The sequence below is a fragment of the Lissotriton helveticus genome, chromosome 3_1 (assembly GCF_964261635.1).
Source record: "Lissotriton helveticus chromosome 3_1, aLisHel1.1, whole genome shotgun sequence".
Classification (NCBI taxonomy): Eukaryota; Metazoa; Chordata; class Amphibia; order Caudata; family Salamandridae; genus Lissotriton; species Lissotriton helveticus.
The window spans coordinates 65,146,149-65,169,553 of record NC_136061.1 but is presented as its reverse complement, the minus strand read 5'-3'; the positions used below and the strand labels follow the sequence as shown (position 1 = coordinate 65,169,553).

General features: G+C 44.7%; 1 protein-coding gene across 1 annotated transcript in view; it reads left to right on the top strand.

The window, feature by feature from the left end:
* The window catches only part of SLC11A1 (solute carrier family 11 member 1), a 196,990-nt gene that overhangs the window by 49,261 nt on the left and 124,324 nt on the right, over positions 1–23,405 (top strand). Inside the window, exons 2-3 of the mRNA XM_078679242.1 lie at positions 19,991–20,109; positions 22,442–22,564. Coding sequence (XP_078535368.1) covers positions 19,991–20,109; positions 22,442–22,564 — 242 coding nt within the window. The remainder of the gene's footprint in view (positions 1–19,990; positions 20,110–22,441; positions 22,565–23,405) is intronic.

The window sequence follows — 23,405 nt, the reverse complement described above, 5'->3', positions numbered from 1 at the left end:
TGAGTGAATATGTGACGTTACAACGTGATCAGTTACATCGCGGTACATTACATCGCAGTTTTTACAATGCAAGTCGTTACAACGACTTGCGCTAGAGGCGCTGGACTTAGGAATAGTATGATTTACTATTCCATCTCCAGCCTACGTAACAGTAGGGAAGGTGTTGGAATAGGAAATCATACTATTCCTTAGCTTAGAGCGCCATCCAGCGCAAGTCGTTGAAGCAACTTGCGTTGTAATGGCCGCGATGTAAATGTATCGCGGTGTAAGGACCGAATTGTAAAGGTTGTTTGCCCAGTGAGTTAGCAGGGTGTGTGAAAGCAGTGTGGATATGTTTAGCAAACAATACATTCAGAATTTGCCAAATAAAATTAAACTGTACCATTGTTTATGATTTGAAAACTAATAGGAAACGTACATGAGAAGATAAGCACAATTTGAAAAATTAAGTGCAATCTTTTCCGTTTAGAATCTCTTAAACTAGACACCCTGCAGAATTCACCAGACCCCTCCAGGTTAGCCTGCACCATATCCGAATATCCTGGTGGCGGGTACAGTGCAGCCGTGGATAAAGTGCACGCGGAAGCAGATTGTCCTGTTGTGAAACCTTGGGATTTCCCGCCAGCTGGGCGCCTCAGGGGAGTTAGCAAAGCAAGAGGGGGGAATGGGGCCATTCACATGACCATGAGCCTCTGCTCCCTGTGACGACTCCCTCACCCTCCCTGAGGCAGGGATGGCGGCTCCTGAGGGGCGAAGGAGTCAAGAGGAGCCCGAGGCTTCGGTGCAGGGGTTTCACGAGGGACCACCTGCCGCTTCTCTCCAGGGTCTTGGGGTCAAAGGGTGTTTTCTAGATAGTTGTGGCCCTTTAACATGTGAACAGTGAAAGTAGCTGTCTGATTGTGAAGGTGTCTGAATTCAGCCCCCAAACTCATTGATTAAATTGCAAGTTCAGGGAGGGGGTGTAGGGTACAACCTCAGCACTCTTCTGACACAGCTGTCATTCACACTCACCCATCCCTACACATGCGTCACTCAGTCACGTGACTGCGCCAATAAAAGAGTGTTTGGGCTTCGGGCTCTCGTCCCCTTCTCTGGGTGCCAAACAAACTCAGTGGCATAATAAAATCTTGGTGATTCCCACTTTAATTACTGGCACCCCCCCACCATGCTCAAGCACCTTGCCCATGCAACCTACCCCCAAGATAGCAGGGTTGTTAGTGAGGTTCAAGGCGAGCAACGTGTTCAGTAGACAGGGAGACATAAGAGCATATCAAAAACAATTTGGGCATCATTACGATGCCAGATGGTCGGACCGCCACCCGCCTTCATGACGATCTGGCAACCACCCAACAAGCACGGTCCGACCACCAAATTAAGATCTGAGCTCTGTGGTGGCGGCCAGAAAAGTGCTTTCTAATACTGCGGCTTGTGCTGAGGGCCAGGAAATGGCCCGCAGCTCAAGCCACAGTGGTTGAGAGCACTTTGTGCACATCCATGCACCGTGTGCCAGTCGGACCGCCATGAAAAGGCTGTGGGAAATGGACATCATATAATGGTGCCTACCTCGGCACCGCCGCCATTCTAGGGATACGACTCCGGCCGCAGCCTCTGACAGGATCGTAGATCGGTCTTATCCACCGAAGGTTTCAGTCCGACCGCCTGCATCCTAATGCAGCGGTCAGACCAAAGGTCTGTCAGCGGCGGTCCCACCGACATCATAATCAGCCCCTTTAGGTGTGATTGATTTACAAAATTGGGGTTTCGGGGTTTCAGAACCAGAAATTCTGGGTGATGAGGCAGGATCGCAGGGTACAGTTATAGTACCATAAGCATATCACAGATGACACTGAACACAAATGCTGCATCTGTGCTAATTACAAGCCAATTTGCACTGCACCAATGGATGCTGTTACTGGTATTGTATCTTTCATAGTTCTCAGTTCCATCATTCTGAGTCTTCCTCTCATTTCTACCTTTCATTCCTTCATCATCCTTTCTGCTTCATGCATACCAACCACCCAGTCCTCCACCATGTCTACCCCTCTCCAGCATACTTAAGCCCCCTCACTTGCACCACTGATCTCTAACTCTATTATCGCCATTTCTATCTTTCCCAGTTTTCCTTCCACCCCAACCTGTTCTCCTCACTCACTTATTCTAGTTTTTCCTTCACATTCTTTCTCATGCCTCTACCATATTCCCTCACGCCTCCACTTCTCGCTCTCTCGCAACTGTGGCAATTTTGCCATCTCCTCTATACCTCCTGCGTTTCTGAGCACCTCAGTCTCTCATTAGCTCACCTATCTCTTTATATTTGCTGCTTCCCTTACAATGCTCAAGTTTTCATTCTCTAAACTCTCTGCCTATGTTCACCTCTATTCTCCCAGTTTTACTCCTACCCACACCCCTCACTCTCCATTTCAACCTCCAGTTTTCCTTCAACCAGCACGCTTTACGTTCTCTCATTTTACACCCCCACTCTCCCTTTAACATCCAATCCTCCTTGACCAATTAAATATATCTACCTCTTCGGTTCATGTGTTCACTTCCTGACTTTATTCCTCTCATTCTCTCACTATCATCCCTCGATGCCACTTTCCTCGCCTCCTCTCTCTCAGTAATCTTGTCATTTCTTCATGCCCAGTCTCCCAACTACCTCCACCTTTACACCCTCTTTCATTTTTGGACTCCAATCACATTGGTGGTTTCCTTCACTTTTACCTCTCTCATTCGCTCACGTGCATCTTCCAACTTCTCGCTGTCCTCTTACTTTTATCATTCCCAGTTTTCCTTTTAGCTCACTCAACTCCCTGCGTTTTAACCTCATGCGTCCTCCGTTATACATTCCGCGTGCCAAGTGGGGATATGTCACATGTGACCTTCATCCATTCCTGATTTTTTTTTAATCTAACTGTGAAAACAGGGATTTCTAATGCCAGATTAAGAAAGGTTAAAACAAAACTACAACTACTAGACGACGCTGTGATGTAAGCTAGAAACCTACCTAGGACTAGCTGAACGTTTCCTATTTGATATGTGTGTGTGGGTAAACTTCGTTTACAATGCAGTGTTTACACCGCACGACCTTTACCACGCTGCCATTACAACACAAGTCGTTACTACGACTTGCGCTGGATGGCGCTGTTGGTTAAGGAATATTGTAATTTTATATTCCAACACCTTCCCTACTGTTACGTGGACTGGTGTTGGAATATAAAATTATAAGATTCCGAAATCCGCGCCCTCCAACACAAGTCGTTCTAACGACTTGCGTTGTAATAACCGCGTTGTTAAGTACCGCGATCTAAAAGATCGCGTTGTACTGACATACATCCGTGTGTGTGTCTTCATGTGAGTGTATCTGTATGTGTGTGTGTGTACGTGTATACTGCTCAATCAACGTTCTAAGAACTAATGCTAATATGTGAATAAATAGACTGCTGAACTTAGCAGTAACTCTCAAGGTGGTGTCAGGTGCATTTAGGTCATGTACTTTAAGATGCATTTTTTTAATTTTGTCAGCGGTGATCTGAGAGTTGTAATGTACAGTGTTCTGAGAAATCTGAAAGATAATCAGAGCAAGGCCACTGACTCATTGTCAGTGAAATTGCTCTCCCTCCCTCGCAGCTCCACCATTAAGTGAGGCCTTCTCCCGAGCCCCTACACTCTTGAGTGTTGGTGTTTGAGGCCCTCCTCCACCCGCAGGTTTCACCTGCGCCTCATCCCTGGTGGTCCAGTGGACCTCTGTCTCCATTCTCTTGCTCCGCTTTTTCTCTCCTTTTTTACTCCTTTTTTTCCCTCACTTCTATCTCCCCCTTCACTCTCCTTCTGGGTCCTAACCTCCATTTTCTGTCGTTTTCCCCTCATTTCAAGCTCCCCCTTCACTCTCCTGTGTCTTTCCTCCGTTTTTCACTCGTTTTTCACTTGTTTTTACCCTCATCTTAATCTCCCCCTTGCACTCTCCTGTGTCCTCTGTGTCTTTCCTCCACTCTTTCTTGCAATTTTGCTGCCTAAATTGCACTTTTCTCTCTCTTTTTGCCTTTTTCCTTTTGCCTTTTTTAGCCCGTTTTTCCCCTCCGCTGCTGCCCCCGCGACCCCTGCCCCTCAGCACGAGCAGTGCGACTGGCCCAATCCAGCTCCCCTCCCTGCCTCCCAACTGTCCAGCCCTCCCCGAGCCCTACTTAATGACGGCCACAGCGGGGACAGGCGAGCAAAGGCAAGCCTGTCTGCGCCCATCCATGACCCGACTGCGACCAGCACCAGCAACGCTGGATCTCTGCACCGCCAACGATACAACCCAGCGGCACTCCACGCTCCCAACCCAGGCCGTAACAACAACTGCAAGCTAGCATCACCAGCCGACACCCACGGACCCTTCAGCTGTCACCGCTGCCTGCACACCTGCAGCACCGCCAAGACCACTGACCCAGCGCAACACAACTGAACCGAAGACCCTGCGATGCATCCTCCTCAACGTCCAATCCGCCACAAACACGCCACCGAAATCTGAGACATCCTCTACAGCACTACCCCGAACGTAGCATTCTTTACCGAAACCTGGACCAACACCACCTCGGGACCGGACATCGCCATCGCCATTCCCCAAGGATACAAGATCTCCAGGAAGGACCACCCCATCCACCCTGGAGGAGGAATCAGCATCATCCACAAATCCACCCTCCGCCTGAGAACACTCCCTGATGAGCACACGGACCTGATGGAACACATTCACTTCAAAATACTGCCCAGCCCTACCTCCACCCTCAGTGGAACCCTCATCTACCGACCCCGTGGAATTTTCCCAACTCCATCACGGATATAATCTCCCCGCATGCCACCATGTCCACCAACTACACCCTACTGGGAGACCTCAACTTTCACCTCGACAACGAATTGAACCCCATCACCACATCCCTCCTGGACAACCTCCACAACATTGGACTCTGCCAGATCATGACCAAACCCACGCACTCAGCAGAACACACCCTCGACCCCCTCTTCACAACAGGAAACTCCATCACCTTCAGCCACACCACCGAACTCCCATGGACTGACCATCAATGCGTCCACTTCACCTTCAGAACACCCACCATCCACAGACACCAGCACCTGCTCCCAATAAGAAACTGGACCAGAATCACTGACAACCAGCTAACCTCATCACTTAGCAACTTCACCCCAACCATCGCGGAAAACGACAACGCCAGCACCGCTGCCCGACCCCTGCACAGATGGATCTCCGACAGCGCCAACACAATAGCCCCCCTCAAGAAAAACAACAACACCCATGCCAAGAAAGCTAGACGGTTCACCACCGAACTTTGAGAGTCCAGACGCATTTGCCGCTACCTCAAAAAGGCCTGGAGGAACACCAAATCTACAGAGGCCCAAAACAACTTCAAAGCCGCCTACAACACCCACCACCAACTCAATAGAAAAACGAGGAAAAAAGCGATTGAAGACAGAATCTCCACTCATGCACACAACAGTAAAAAACTCTTCAACATCATCGAGAAGTTCGCCCAACCCACCAGCGAGTCCACCGACATCCCTCCCTCACAAGACCTCTGCAACAAACTCAGCACCTTGTTCCACCACAAAATCAAGAGCATCTACGACAAATTCGACAAAGACAACCAACACACTGAACCCTCAAAAACCATCCGACACCCTGAAGCCAGCGATCGACAACTGGACAGCCATCACCACCGAAGACACACTGAAGACAATGAAGTCAATCCACTCCGGGGCTCCTACGGACCTCTACCCCCAGCACATTTTCAACAGAGCCACCGACACCATCGCACCCATGCTCTGCCACACCATCAACCGCTCCCTGGCAACCGCCTTGTTCCCTGATGACTGGAAACACGCTGAGATCAACCCCCTCCTGCAGAAATCCTCGGCAGACCCCACCGACCTCAAAAACTGCAGACCCATCTCCCTGCTCCCGTTCCCAGTGAAAGTCATCGAGAAAGCCATCAACAGCCAATTCGCCACATTCATCGAAGAGCACAACATCCTCGACTCCTCCCAATCCGGCTTCAGAAAAAAACACAGTACAGAAACCGCCCTCCTTGCCGCAACAGGTGACATCCATACCTTACTGGACAAAAGAGAAACAGCAGCTCTCATCCTCAACTTCTCAACGGCGTTCGACACAGTATCTCACTGCACCCTAATACACAGACTCCACGACGCAGGGATCCAAGACAAGGCCCTCGCCTGGATCCGCTCCTTCCTCTCCGGCAAAACGTAGCGGGTCAGACTCCCCCCTTTCCTCTCAGACCCTGCACCTACAACCTGTGGAATTCCCCAGGGGTCCTCCCTCAGCCCTACGCTCTTCAACATCTACATGGCTCCGCTCGCCCCCATCGCCAGAACCTATGGACTCAACATTGTGTCATACGCAGATGACACCCAACACCGCCAGACACAACTTTCGAGAAGGCATGGAAGCCGTCGCCAAATGGATGAAAAACAGCTGCCTACAACTAAACACAAACAAAATGGAAGTACTCATCATGGGCCCAAACCCAGACGCCTGGAACGACACCTGGTGGCCCCCCGTCCTCGGAAGCCCGCCCACCCCCATGGACCATGCACGCAACCTGGGAATCATCCTGGACTCAGAGCTCAAAATGTACTGCCAGATCAACTCTGTCTCGTCCTCCTGCTTCCACACCCTCCGCCTCCTATGTAAGACCTCTAAATGGAACCCTCTTGAACACAGAAAGACCGTCACTCACACCCTGGTCACAAGCAGGCTCAACTATGACAACGCACTCTATGCCGGAACAAACAAAAACCTCACCGCAAGCTATAGAACATATAAAACGCCGCCGCAAGACTGGTCCTCAACCTGCCAAGCCACTGCCACATCTCCCAGCACCTGCGCACACTCCATTGGCTCCCCATCGGAGATATGAGTCACCTTCAAGATGCTAACCCACGCTCACAAGGCCCTCTACGACACCGCCCTAGCATATCTGAACAGCTGACTTCAATTCCACGCACCCCAAAGGACCCTACAATCAGCCCAGCTCTTCTACACCATGGTCCCCCACGCCAGAAAGACCAGATTGGGAGGCCGCTTCTTCTCCTTCCCCGCGGCCAGTGACTGGAACGACCTTCCGCTCCACCTCAGACAGATAACATCGCTCCCCATCTTCGCAAGAAATCTCAAAACCTGGCTCTTCGACAGACCCCCTTCTTGATGGACTGGAACCTGTGAACTCCCCCACCCCCCCCAAGACCCCCAGCGCCTTGAGACCCTTACGGGTGAGTAGTCGCGCTTAACAAACACCTGATTTGATTTGATTTGAGGTGGCTGAAACGGAATACTACTGGTGGTGCAGGGGCAGAGGGGTGGAATTTTTTTCCACGTTTCTGGCTGCTGACCGACAACTCTCCTCTGTCCTCTTCTATTGATGCCCGGACGCACGCAGGCTCCCAGACTCCCCAAAGCCAATCATGTTGCTGCTGTCACTAGCATGACATCAGTGTTGTGATTGGGCTGAGCGGCCTGGTTCAATGCTCAGACAGGGAGTGGGGGACTGTGCATGTTCTCCGCTCGACTGTGCATTACAGCAAGTGGAGAAATGATAAGTGCACATATGTGTTGGGCCGGCCCAAGACAGCCGGCCAAACCATCATACACACTTAAGTGCACCAACAACTCCACCCCTGCTGGCTGTACCGACAGCCCAGTTCCTCCAGTGCCGTAAGATAACAAAACTTTTGGATAAAGATAATAATAATAACATTGCGATATTATAATTTTACCTTTCCTTAGACGCTCCTCTGTCTTAGCGGAGGAGCTGTCACTGAGTATCAAACATGCTTTAAAACACCATTAATTTTTATTTTATTTTACCATCAATGCAATTGTCTTAGTTGCTGTGCGTTCAAGTCCAGCCCTGTATTGTGATTTTACAGTGTAATCTGCTCATAGGCCTGCCCCAGGTTTATTTCCACCCGTTCAACAGCAGTTAGGGCTCCCTCTCCATGAAATTTTCAAGTTGCTTTTTAAATAATTTGCATCGCATCAGCTGAAGCTCTTGCATCTCTATCCTCCCCACCATGCCCCTTCACTTGGTGCTAGAATTAAAATCTCCTATTTTTGGGACTGGCTCTTATTTTTCCTCATCAGACCGATAGAGAGAGTAAAAACTGTAAAGGGGAAACGTAGGAGGAAGAGAACAATAGAAATAATGACAAAGAAAGAAAGCAAGGATTAAAAACCTTAAACCTTGAGCCTGGAAGAGTGAGATAGAAAGGATAAAGTACGCCTGTATATTATAAGGGTATTGTAAATCAACAAGGAGTTCTATAACCATGTAGAGGAATGAGGCCAAAGGCTGAGTCAAATAAAATGGTTATGGAACTCGAAGGTGACTCACAATGTCCTTATCATGTATACCAGGGAGTACTTTATCCCATATAATACATGGATCCTGGAATATCCATTCATTAGGAGGGACAGTGTAAGCAAATTGACCTGGAATTCTTGGGCACAATTAAATAGAACATTCATGACGGGATTTTTCAATTGGAATTATTGTATCCCTATAGTAAACTGTGGACTCTTTTCCCTACAAGGACTATTTACGCCTTAAGGATACTCACAACAGTTGCTTGGGTATTTGAGGATTCCAAAAGGAGAGGCACATTATATTTGTTATTTGTCTTGATAAAGGTGGCCATTACTCTGCGAACACCACCGAAACGCGTCGACGCTTGGGATAAACTAAATCCAGTGTACCGGCCAGTCATTTTGATGAAAAACACTTGGACTGCATACATGTTTGGCATTTCAGGTTTTTTACCTGGATTAGTCCACAAACCATAATAAGTGTACTGTCGTATTTGCTGCCTGTCTCTCTCTCTCTTTTTATTTTGCTTTATCTTTCTTTTAGACTATACATTTGTTATTGTTTTTAATACGTGGATATAGTGTATGTACTATTTGTAGAATTTATATATGTGATATAATATTTGTTTTTGATACTTGATGAATTTATGCATCTCCCTCTTGATTAATTGCTATGCAGTCTAGGTAATAAATGAAATTGTATGATGATATGTTTTTTATAATATGAAGATTTATGAATTCTGAATAATGTTTTTTTTTTTAAATGGCTCCAACAATTCTTTAATAAAGATAGGTGGCATTCCATTATTAGTCAGTGGGGGTCTTGCGGCATTGCAAATATAGGTATATTGTTTTTTTGTATGATTGATATGAATGGTTTGAGGTATATTTGAGATGATTGGTTGAACAATTATTTTATTTGGTTACCGAATGGAATGTATCTTCTTCTTTGACTAAGTAACGCCCTGTCCCTTTGGTACTTGGGGGTTCTCTCTCTTTATTGGGGGATTTATACAGGGATTACAGAATCCACTGTATTATAAAGAGATAAAGGACAGGCAGTGTCTGTGGATGGTTTAAGGAGACTTTTGGTGAATTGAGACTACGTAGCCTTGGTATCCTCTACCCCAGCCAAATTTTGTGCCCCAGCACTCATTGTTTTACAAATTAAGTACTTACTGCTTCTGTGAACACGGTAGCAGCAAACTGAAGCACTGTCTCTGCTGGCAAGAACTCTATTCTCTCCCTCATTACTATCCAGAGCTGTCTACAGGGATCTTGCCTGCAAAAGACGGTGTCACTATTCGGTGATAGGCCGCACGTTTTGAAAGGCTGTATTTCTAAGGCAACGGCCAACCATCACCCGATTGATAAAGTTCCATAGACTCCTGCGGTTCCAACAGCCACAGCACCACTAGGGCTGACTTCATGCCACCTCATGAAGAACTGAAATCTTCATTCTCAGGGGTCTCACTAATACAAAAGAACTTGGCACAGAAGCTGAAATATTAAAAGACATCTTTATTAAATTTAATAAGTGAGGCCACGTCACACAGAAGCCGTAGCAAGTGAATGAGGTAGTCTAAAGAATACAGAACAAAGAGGTCTTTTATATGCTTAGGATTTACAAACTCAGCATAAAAGAAAGGGGCCGTCCTAGCTTCTGCAAGCATACAAAATACCTAATATGGACATACAAGATCTGCAAAATATTAGCCAATAGAAAAACATCATGTAACCAGAATGTCCCCCTTACGTCGTGTTTCTGCCCAACCCATAAGTTAATCAACTTCAGCACTTATAGGTCAATCAGTAATGGCAGAACGTGTCTGTATGCAGTTAGGCCAGCTAGTGTCTGAGATTGCTTTCAAAGCAAGGACAGAGGGGGGTTTTCTACACATTGCAGTCAAAAGGGCAGAAACACTTCATGAATAGAGCAGTCTGTGTAAAGGGAACACAAATTGATGACAAATGTAAGATGGAGTCAAAATTAAAGAACCTCAGCCCTCCCTTTTGCCATTACACAGGCAAATCCTAAAATTATTTTGCAAACATTATGTATTTCAGTGACTATTGACAATGCCAATAAAACAATAAGAATCAGTCTCCAAACACCAATTCCATGCAATCGCACGGGAAATACCCAGAATCCGTCCAAGCCTCTTCTGGCAGGCTTCTATTGTCCATCAAAATCCTGTTTCTGTTGTTTTCTTCCACATGGGCCTCTACATTCAGGCTTTTCATGAAAATGATGTTACTCAGTATCCGTTGGAGTGCCTTCCTGGCAAACACTCACAGCTCACTTGATAGTCTCAATGTCTCAATGCAGTGCACCAATATTTCCTGTGCTGCAGGCACTACAGATAGTGTGCTCTTCATTGATCAAGGGCACAAATTATCTCGTGCAGACCCAAGTACTATTAATCGGGGAAGAGCAACAGACTGTCACTCTCAGCAACACTTTCAGGCTCCAACACTCTCTTATTCAGTGTCAGAGGATGCTCGGACTGCTCTTTCATGGGCACCATAATGTAGTGCCTTTTGCCAATCTCAAATCCTCAGGTGCACTGCACTTCCGTTGGAGCAAAGGAAAAAGGGGTGTGTGGCCAAAACTCAGGCCAAGGGGCTCAAGGGACTGCACACTGTCAGAGGTTAACCAGCACATGACAGTTGGGTGGAAAACTGAAGCCTCAAACAACAAGAATCCTTCTCTTTCGCTCTTTGCACTGAAATTCTGGTTTTGTGGCAAAACCAGATCCTCCTTCTTTTCTGATGTTCAACGCCTTCTGATGAAGCAAGTACAATAGTTGGAGATATCACTGATGCCACGCTGGCGATCGCTGTCTGTGTGCTGGGACTTTAGGGCCAAGGTATGTAGCCCTCATCTGTAGCTGACACTGATGGGAATTAGAACTCCTCTTTATCACCGTTCTGCAGGGTATCATTCTCCCTTTGACTCTGGAAGATCCCGCAGAACCTAGTGACGTAGGAAATGTGACACAGTTTCCTTCAATTTAAGTACAAAAACAGTTCATTGTATAACAAGGGACTGCAAGCAAGTGGCCTGCAATCTTTAAAGGAATGGCCATACGTCATGGGACATTTCTGGTCTAGAACACACTGTTATTCTCAAAGGCAATACAAAGACAAAGGCAGTAGGCAAAACAGTGCCTCTAGCCTCTCTAATTGGGTTTCCATGTGAGAGCATATCCTCTACCATCTAAGGGTAGATAGCGACATGGGAATTCTATCTGAATGGATGTCCTCACACATAGTGGCATTGTCTAATGGGGCAAACACATTTTTTTCTCAATGATTACACATAGGTGTTCCTAAATTCCTTATCTAGAGCACCTCAAAAAAAAAAGAGATCACATCATACATATTATCAGGAACATGTAGATACCTCCCTTTAAGAATTGTGCATCAGGTGGACTATACAATACAAAAGCTAATGATCAAAATGTGGAAACAAAAGACAAGAACTAGAGAGTCCTGGTATTTCCATTATTTAAAATACATCTGGTCCATCAAAAATTAAAGCAGTAGGAAAAAGGAACTAAAAACCAAATTAGAATAGGCATTGAATTTGTCATATTCAAAAAAACGTAAGGTGTCTTCTATTGAGGTAGAAAACTTATCTTACTATAGTATTGAGTCAGTTAACCAGTCCATCACTACCTTAACAGTCAGACTAAAAAAAACATCAGAGTAGGCCTAAAGAACATTTTTGAAAAACAGACTGGTCATACAAAAGGGAATTATACATAATATGGGGTCTCTGGTACATTACTGCAGTCTGGAAGTGTGAACCTGAGCAATACACCAACTGGTGAAAGGAATTTGGAAAAGGGAAATGGGACTAGGTAAAAATGAAGCCTTTGGTATGTACAAAGCCATACACTACTTAGGAAGCAGAACAAAACTGACTAATGTAATATAGAAATTAGGTCACCATGTACAAGAGTCACAAATCTATAATTTATCCTTACATCCAATCAAGGATACATAATTTTAGGGCTGCCTGTTCCTTAAAGGAAGAGGACAGTATCGTGACTAATTGCAGATGACACACTTTAATTCTGTATATCTCTTTTTTATTTTCCTTCAAATACCATTAAAGCCAAATTTGACATACACTGGTGAAGTGTTGTCTGTCTATCTGTGAAATTTAGTGTCAGAGCAAATCTACCCAACTGTTGTGGTAAACTTGTAATAGTATCAAAAAGCAGCAACATGAAACATAAACATGCATTAAAAAAACACACACAAAACGCACATATCAAGCCATCAGATATACTTGCATATATCAAGCACGAAAAGCATAGACAAGACAATAGCATATGTAAATAAGCGGTAACACACAACACTATTGCATGCACTTTTATGCACTGTGAACCTGCAGCTCAAAACAGAATATTCAGGCCTGCTTAATTTGTCAGGCTTAAAATCCTCACCAGGAACAATTCATAAAAGGATAAAAATGCAAAAATATGTAAAACGCACGAACATTTCTGCACATAACACACAAAATATCAACTGTAACAACCATCTTTTGAAAACATGCTAAACCCTTTTAACTTTCCAAAACCTTTTTCACAGACACTCTGCGTGTCCCGTGCGCCAACACCCTTTGAGGCCCTGCTTTTCCAAGCAATAATTTGTCCATCTCTTTACACTTACTCCTAACTCCCACCTCACTCTAAGGCTGAAAAAGACAAAAAAAACCTTCCCAACTCTTTCTAACCTGCAATAACCAACCCTATTTAAAAACACATGATATATATATATTACTCCTGTTAGAGGCTACAATTTATTTCTATACTTAGATTATTAAAACAGTTACTGTGAATAATTTGCAGAACATAACAACACACATACCAGTTTTTAGAGCAAATGCTTGTTTGCAATGGTACTCATTTCATCTACCTTAAAATGATGAAGGTCTCAGTTAGGTCCAGCAAAAGGTAAAACCTTCCACTCTGATATTAAACTCAAACCTCTGCACCAGGCACATTGGCTCACTGACCTATTTAAAAGGAAACCCAAATGGGAATAACCTGCAAATTTGTATTATACCTAAATGTATGGATTTACTGAAGCCTAAAGCACTTTTAAAGCTATTGTAAATGGCAAAAATGCCCAAATTTTACCCAAATTCGACTTTAACATTTGGGGCACTTAAAAATAAATATCCTATAATAATGTTACATATTAATCATCCTCAGAATGTTCTTTACAAATTGCAGAGATTGAACATTAAACATATCTCTTGCAAATCCTAAGAAAAATGAGTTTTTCACGCCTGCGTCAAGTGAAAATCTATATGCTAATTTCCTCATTATGCAGTATACCATAACTTAAATTAAATTATAATGCTAGGAGGTCACAGTATAAGTATTAAGCTTCATGAATAGTAAAAAACGAATTTTGTAGCACTTATTTTTATAACCCTATCATTTTTGATACCATACATATTAAGGCTCTGTAATTCCTCGAATCTGACTTCATTTTTTTATTTTTTTATTTTCTCTGTGCCACATAGGCCTGCAAAGAACAAAGTGGCCTGGCTCCCCCAGGTCATTTACACATTAACCAGTTTGAACTGTAAGAAACTAACTTTCGTCACCCGAAACTGACCTGCAAAGCCAATTTCCCTGATTGATCTTTATCTGAGATTGCCAATCAATGTTCAAGACATCGTTAACTTTTTAGTTTCCCTGGACTTGCCCTATCTGGTTTCAGCATCTATTACGGTTTCCCTCTTTTTAACTGTTTCTTCACTACATGGGTTAATTATTACTTAGCAACTGAGCCAAGAATATACTTATGCTTAAAGAAAGGAAAACCCTTAATTGAAATGTCTTTCTATAATACAAAATAATGAACCTTAGTTTTAGTAACCTTTTTAAAACAACGTTCTGAAATGCAAAGTTTTCACCTGTGCAACTGAGGGGAAAATCCTGGCTGAATAAATATTCCTGTTTATTTTAGATTGTTTCTAAGTGCTTGTAACAAGCTGGCAGTCTTTTTCAAACTAAAACATATCAATGCGTGTTCTATATTATTTTGAGTTCAGCAGGAATTTACTTCAGCTGATCTGTTTGCCTGTTAATACCTAACACAATGTATCTAAGGAAAATGCTGTAAGTTATTTTATTTTTTGCAAAACACCCAATTTCGTTTTTGGGGGCTTTTTATTCCTAGTGAATGTGAATTTACATTTTAGTTTTTAAACATTTAGACATCTTGCTTAATAGACTGAAAACATCAAAAAGAAACACAAACACACATTTGAGCTCATTTCAGACAAACAGAAAGGGGTCAAACACTCAAGACACACAATACGGCGCGCTTTTAGCCATGCATTTCGTGAATAGCGCCAACGCTATGTACTTACAGAAATTGCACTAATGGGAAAATCACATAGACATTTAAACACACATTTAACCCACAAACCAATACTCAGGCCAGAAATAAGCCCACAGACTGTACTTAAACCAAACCATTTGTAAATACTAGTTGTAAGTCATATTTACAAGAAACGCTTCTCAATTGTGTTCCATAAGACTGCAAAAACAGCCCAACAGACTGATGTATGTCCAAGAAGCAAAAACACACTCAATTCACTTGCTTTGACTAGCAGAACACCAAAAATCGCTATGCATATCTTCATTCATAAAATTGCACAGAACAAAGGATACTTGTATGTATTATGTCATATTTTAATTCCCTGGGGATACAAAATCCCCAAAGAAGAAATATGTTTATATACCTAGACCTATTTAGATATTCCCTCTAGGGAAGCCGGCTAATTTACTTCACATCACAACATGGTACCTTCCAAATATAAAGCAACAAATTTTTCCATGTGAGCTTAAAACAGGCATGCCCAAATATATTGCAAAATATACAATATTATAATCAAAATAGTGCTTAATGTACTTTTCGTACGTGCACCGTTCAACTAAACCAAATAGAGAAAATTCTCTTCATTACCTGTCTACACAAATTGCAATTCGCGTATACAAACCTATACAAATCCAAAAGTTGGCCAACACAAATTCCAAAGTTCCAAAGCTACAGTCCCAAATTTGCTAAGATTAGGCATCTTATAGCTCACTAATCTAGCTTCAAACTTCAAGGGGTTATCTCTACCAATACACTCGCAAATATACGAGCCTCTCGGCTTTGGTAATTTGCAATAACCAAATCAAAAACCAAGATACCAAACCCCTCGGCTTTGGTAATTGCAATAACCAAATCAAAACCAAGACACCGAACAAAGTCGTGGGAGCGACCCACTTGTACTTAACTCTTACTTTTACTAATCAAAAGGTTATCCAAATTCTAACTGTCAAGTTCTAAATGACCTAACGGTCTCTTTGGTTTTTTTTTAATACTCACGCAAAAAGGTTCTCAGTCAGGAGTGACATCATGTGGAGGATCAAAATCAGGAAGAGCAGAAATACACTGGGCTGCAGAGACGAAGAATCCCCAGAATCACTGTGCACAGAGTACCTTCTTAGTAGAATCCTGTCTTGTCCTCCTCAGTAGCTTTCTGTCTCCTGACAAGATCACTCCCACAGAAAGTCACTTCTCTGATGAAGCCCGCGTTGGCCGTGCCATTTGAAGAACTGAAATCTCCATTCTCAGTGGTCTCACTAATACAAAAGAACTTGGCACAGAAGCTGAAATATTAAAAGACATCTTTATTAAATTTAATAAGTGAGGCCACGTCACACAGAAGCTGTAGCAAGTGAATGAGGTAGTCTAAAGAATACAGAACACAGGGGTCTTTTATATGCTTAGGATTTACAAACTCAGCATACAAGAAAGGGGCAGTCCTAGCTTCTGCAAGCATACAAAATACCTAATATGGACATACAAGATCTGCAAAATATTAGCCAATAGAAAAACATCATGTAACCAGAATGTCCCCCTTACGTCGTGTTTCTGCCCAACCCATAAGTTAATCAACTTCAGCACTTATAGGTTAATTAGTAATGGCAGAACGTGTCTGTATGCAGTTAGGCCAGCTAGTGTCTGAGATTGCTTTCAAAGCAAGGACAGAGGGGGGTTTTCTACACATTGCAGTCCAAAGGGCAGAAACACTTCATGAATAGAGCAGTCTGTGTAAAGGCAACATAAATTGATGACAAATGTAAGATGGAGTCAAAATTAAAGAACCTCACTCATGACAAAAAAGCCCCAGAGCAGTTTGATTAACACTGTGTTCTACCGAAGTACCCCCAATAAATAAATATACACATTTATGTATGAGGTGTAGGTTTCTGTACGTATCAAAAGTGCAAGGTAAACCTGCCAAGTGTAACACAGAGCAGTCCAGGCACAGGAACAGAAAAGTATTGCTCTCATCCGGCTGTAGGTGGCTGAAGGGGGGAAGTGATGCCGAGGAGGGAGAGATCTATTAAAACAGCCTTCAGACAACCTTCACACCTCAAAGGGGCTCATCATACTCATCTCTTCAGTAGTCTTGGGCCGTATCATACATAGAGCGAATTTTACATGTTTGCACCGGTTGTACCTTTTAATTAAATGGTGCGCCCAGCACAAACAAGGAAAACGTGCTGTATTAGGATGAATACGCTGCCCCCAGGCCAGCTGCAAACTCATGCTACCATGGGGACAGAGCATTCATGTGAAAAAAGGCAGTGCTGCTTCGAAGCGGCTCCGTGTTTTACAGTGCCGGCGGCAACCCACCTGCACTTTTAAGAGAGCAGATGGATCACGTTGCAAGCAGGTGCAGTGACTGACTTCACCAACCTGCAAGGGGATGTCTGGGGGGTCCATGGGACTACCTTTCTCCCCTCCAGAGGGCTGCCATCAGGGGGCGCACTGAGAGTGCCATATTACAAAAGTGCCCCGAGGGCGGAGTGGGCTCTTGTGCCCATTTTGCATGCCCCAAATACCCTCTGGTATTACAGAAGGGGCTGCTGAAGCTTGTGCGTTCCCTTCTGTAATACAGATAGTGCTGAGACACATAATGTGCCAGCGCTACCATCAGAGGGCATTCCCTCATTTGTATCGGGGGTGGCCAATGAGTTAATCCCATTGCCGCTGCTCCTGCACCATATTCCAGACACAGGCTCAGAGGCGAAGAAGCGGTCAGGAGGCCACTACCAGTACTCCACCTACAAGGTGGCCCACTGCCAGTGCACCCCCTGATAGCAGTCCACTGTAGGGGGGAATGGAGTCCCATGGACCCCCATACCTCCCCAGGCAGGTGGGTGCAGTCACTCACTGCACCTGCTTGCAAGGGGATCTCTAAACCCTCTTAAAAGTGCAAGTAGGTTCCGCCTGCACTGTGAAACACAGAGCAGTTTCAAAGCAGCGGCTCAGTTTTTCACATTATTGCGATGCCCAAAGGCAGCGCTAGTTTACGGCTGCCCTGGAGGCAGCACATTCATTTTAATTCATCGTATTTTGCACAAACAAGGAAAATGCGCCGTACGTATGATACAGCTCCCGGTATTCTAGACTGTGTTGCGTTATGTGCGGTGACTCATAGACCCTTTCCTTAACCTTTTCCATGCTGATGACGGAACCGCTCCGTCATCAGCCGCGGTGGCGCTGTGCTGATGACGGAGCGGTTCTGTCATGGCCCGCCCGACGCGCCTGCGCGGCGCGTTCTATTGAGCGGGCGGGGCCATGATGGAACCGCTCCGTCATGAGCACAGCTCAACCGAGGGTGGTGACGGAGCAGTTCCATCACCAGCATTGGCGCGCCGCGCGGCCCCCCGTCCCCTTAGCGCTGTGGCGGAATAGCCGCCGCAGCAAAGGTGTTAAATGCCAAAATTGAAACTGCAAGAGCAGCATGCAAAGCTCCGCTCTCTGAAAATAATGGCTGGATAAAGTTACACCCGCAGCCATGATAATTATTTAATTTCCTCTTGGTGGGGAGTGGGACTCGCTGTAACACCCCAGACATGACCTTCCTTTACACCGTCATCAGCTGGTTGGCTGACTATCTTTAAAGTCGAGGCCTTGGAGAAAATACTTACTTGAAGTTTGAAAACTATGAATGCAGTAGTTCACCTAGCCATTGTCCTTGTTAGTTACTCACCGTCCACTCAGCTAACCATGATCTAGCCCAGAACCATGATCTTCTAGTCACACACAAACTTCCCAGTCCGATCTAGGGGTACTGTGATATTTTAGCTAGCTTGGTGCTCGTCACTTGAATCATCCACACCCCCACCCGGCCCCCCCTACCACTAATCTGCACCCCATCTCCTCTCTACCCACTCTTAAGATTGCTCCTTTAAAAGCAAACCTTCTCAAACAAAGTTTGACTGATCCCTCATCACTATTCCATTTTAAGGTCTTCGATGCTGATGATGGAACCGCTCCGTCATCAGCCGCGGTGGCGCTGTGCTGATGACGGAGCGGTTCCGTCATGGCCTGCCCGACGCGCCTGCGCAGCGCTGATTTCGCGCCTGCGCGGCGCGTTCTATTGAGCGGACGGGTCCATGACGGAACCGTTCCATCATCAGCACAGCTCACCCGAGGCTGGTGACGGAGCGGTTCTGTCACCAGCGTGTGAGCGCCGCGCGGCCCCCCCGCCCCCTTAGCGCTGCGGCGGAATAGCCGTGCAGCGAAGGTGTTAAGGTCTTGCTGTTGGTGCCAGGGGTATTGTCCATAATAAATGCCCTCTATTGAGCTCAGGAAAATGCCTCAGGGAGTTCTGTTTGTGCAGGAAGGGACTCCTTCCTGCACAAAAACAATCCTGCTTGCAACGCAGACACCCTCGCACCATGGTATAAGAGTGCCTGCGTTGGCGCAAGGCATCACATTGTGCTGTATTATTTTAGATACGGGACATTCTTACCCTTACCTTATCACGCAGCACTGCTGCACTGGGTGAGATCCACATTAATATACCCATGAAATGCATGTGAGGGGGGGCTATGGAGAGATGATGCGCACTTTTGCATAATGGCAGTGAGGAAATCAGAGGAGGAAGCCATGGGGGGAGGGCGCACCAAAAATGATTTTTGCAATGGGCACCACCAGCCCTAATGCCTGTGCCCACATGCCAGTCTTGTTTCCATTAAAACACGCACTCTGTGGGAATATATTCCTGTATATACAGTCTTGTAATGTACGCAATATCTTGTATTGTCACTCACCTGCCAAGCCCACTAAGACCATCCTGTTTGTTAGCCAACAAAGTATTTTAAACAACTCACTCACCACAACCCCTACTGCCATTTACAGAGTTTCTGGGCTGCCCTACCTGCTCTTCTATGAATAAACACATAAATAAAAATATTGCATACTAGGAGGAGTGGGTGTTAAATATTTGTCAGGCAGTGTCTTCAGCAGAGGCACAGTCGTTGTCTTGTGATGAACAGCGACCTGGAGACTCAAGGATGCAATGGAGGGGAGGCTAGAAGGTGGTGTTAGTTGTGTTGCAATGCAAGACCGAGTATTATTAAAGGTAGTGTCTCTAATGCGCTCCCAATGATTCCAGGGCCCATGCCCTGATGAGTCCTTTAGTCATAAAATGGAAGGTGTAAGTGAACATGTCATCAATAAACCTATCAACGTTTTTCTTTTTTCAATTTGTTTTTTGGTTCTTCGAATGCTAAGACCTTTTAAAGAAGCGCAATCCTCGCTATGGCTCCATCGACCCAATGGAGGATGCTGAGAATGAGTCCAAGAACCAGAACAACCTGGACCAGCGGATCAGCATCCCGGATGCAGGGATGGTGAGAGACAACCTGCATCTTTGTTTCTTGTACACTGTATACACTACATATGCTAGCGACAGGGGTCTAGGCTGTGCTGTGTACCGGGGTCTGGGCTGTGCTACGCCGAACCAAAGTTATACGGATCTCAGTTGGACCACAAATGCATGTTAAATGATCAATAACTTTTGGATATTGACAACCTCTTATAAATAACTCAATAACATCCCAAGAACATCTCTATAAAGTCATATTACCACATTTTTAATAACATAGATCACCTAAGAGATATTTAACGATAACACAATCAATAGCTCAATATTACTTGGCCATTCAAAAGTCATTCCTGTAGTGTGTCATCAGCATTTCACTAATAGCTCAGAAACATATCAAAAGTCTTCATTAATTAAATACCATTAACATAGTCATGAAGTATTAATAAAGCTTTATCCCCTTTTTAACAACACCTCAAGATTATTCCTTTAATACTTTAGTAACATCGCATCAAAAATGTAACTCAAAACCTTGTCCTCGATTTCCTCATTTATTAATTCATAGAGAAGAAACACCTTCCCCAACAATCATTGGCAAAGCCATTTGGTCTGGCTTGCATTCTGTGTCATGAGTAAAAAATAGAAAACAGCGGCAGGGAACAATCAGTACACAAAAATAGCTATTTGTATGCAATGTGTCTATGAGATTGTTTTGATTTTTAATGAATCAAATACCTTATGGAATTTAAAATAGTCCCTCGTGCATTGCAATGCAAGCATTCCGTTGAAGGCGGACTGATCCGCCAAATACACAATATTGTGGGTCGAGAGAGAATCCCCGCTCGGGGTGTCGCCATAGCTACCTCTGTGTATATTTTTAAGACTATGTAACAATATGTGTCGCAGACTATTGTGCTGTCGAGCAAAACCTAAAAAAATAACAAGTCACTGTACAAAGCCTAACAATAGTTACAAAAATAGATATCAGATTAAAAGCAGTAAACCAGTTCCTAAAAAATGTTGATATAATGAAGCTGGAATAGAAGCAAAAATATAATTAGCAGGTGAACTAATCATCTAGAAGAAGTACGTGCTTAACACGGAGAAATGCCTACAAATAGTGGCTGCAAAGAAAGGTACTATCACAAAAAGCCAGTATTCGGCGGAAAACCCTTATTTAAGGAAATGAGTTTTAATAGCCCACTAAAATCTGTCATGTAACTGAACACATGCACCCCATAATTAACCCAGCAGTGACATAAAGCAATGCATATAATCACAAAATATAAGAAGAAGGTGTTGGTAAACCAAACATTATAGCGTATCAGTAATCCAGCCTGGAACCAGAGTCCAGAAGGCTTTCTAGAATCAGAATGAGACAGAAAGAGTCTACTCTTTCAACTGATAAGGTGGGCTGCAGGAAGACACTGCCTGATCATGCCAGGAAGAGAAACACGGAAAACTAAAGAATCACGAAGGCATCTCACTAGAAAAGGAAGTGAAGAGAAGAAAGGGAGTTAGGAGAACCAGATATTGACAACCGCGTGCAAGAGAGGTCAAACAGATGACGCCATGAGCACATATGTGGTTTATAGTGGATTATATTTTGAATAATTGTCATCAAAGGGATAGAGATGGTCTCTGGGTCAAAGGACAACAGTAGGTAATGGCTCCTTCTCATAGGTCTTCCTGTTGTTGGGGCCCCGGTGGGTGGAGAGGTTGGTGCCAGCGGCTCCTGGCCGTCAATCTGGCATGAAGCACAATGGTTGGCCGCAAGCGCACTCAAAAATTCTGCTTTATTTACATTATGGGAACAGAATTAATTAAATAATTATGCCAGTCCCTATGAATAGTTGATGTTGTAGAGATGGAGGCCTGAGAGAGGCAGCAAACCTCAAGACAGTGTACAGATTTCAGAAAAGAGATTGGACAGGGCGGGCCGGAGTCCGTAGTGGCACTCTGCGATATTGGCAAAGGAAAGGGGTAGATTCCAGGGTACCACCCTGCCCTAATTGACCTGATATATGCTTGTACTGTCTCACCCTAGGGATTAGTCAATACCCCTCTCCCCACAATTGAAAGTTCAGTTTGAGAAGAATAGGGCAGACATTGGATTATATATCACAAAATTGTGCATAGCATGATATTTTGATAACTCATGACAAAGTGGTCTAGTAAGTTTCATGAGGTACACAAACAAATACAAAGATTTATCTCATGCTACTCTTCACAACCCCACTCAACCATCCTCATATTTTCTCCATTTGGCCTTTCTCCCTCTCAACCCATCAGTCCTCACTCCTTTTGTGGTACTGGCATCTCACCATCTGTGGTCCTTCTGTTTCCTCTTGTTTTCACAGCCCGGTTTCAGCTTCAGAAAACTCTGGGCGTTCACCGGACCCGGCTTCCTGATGAGCATCGCCTACCTGGATCCCGGGAACGTAGAGTCCGACCTGCAGAGTGGGGCCATCGCCGGGTTTAAGGTATGCCAGCGGTACTGTGCGAGGGGGAGAGGGGTCCTAGGACTGAAGGAAGCCTCCACTACTACACTTGAACTAGAGAAAGATTCTTAAATTGGGTAGATAATGCTTCTTCAAGAGCTGACTATACCTGGGATTTCCATCTAACAAGAGCCCAGTGCCTCATGGGTACACGTATATGGCTATTATTAAGAGCCCAGTGAGCCTGGGTTTCATATGTCTGGGTCTTATCAAGAGCTCAGTGAGTCTTGGAATCATGTCTGGGTCTCATCAAGAGCTCAGTGAGTCTGGGCTTCAAATGTCTGGGTCTTATCAAGAGCTCAGTGAGTCTTGGAATCATGTCTGGGTCTCATCAAGAGCTCAGTGAGTCTGGGGTTCATATGTCTGGGTCTTATCAAGAGCTCAGTGAGTCTGGGCTTTATATGTCTGGGTCTTATCAAGAGCACAGTGAGCCTTGGAATCATGTCTGGGTCTTATCAAGAGCTCAGTGAGCCTTGGAATCATGTCTGGGTCTTATCAAGAGCTCAGTGAGCCTTGGAATCATGTATGGGTCTTATCAAGAGCTCAGTGAGTCTGGGCTTCATGCCTGGGTCTCATCAAGAGCTCAGTGAGTCTGGGCTTCATATGTCTGGGTCTTATCAAGAGCTCAGTGAGCCTGGGCGTCATATGTCTGGGTCTTATCAAGAGCTCAGTGAGTCTTGGCTTCATATGTCTGGGTCTTATCAAGAGCTCAGTGAGTCTGGGCTTCATATGTCTGGGTCTTATCAAGAGCTCAGTGAGTCTTGGAATCATGTCTGGGTCTTATCAAGAGCTCAGTGAGACTTGGAATCATGTCTGGGTCTTA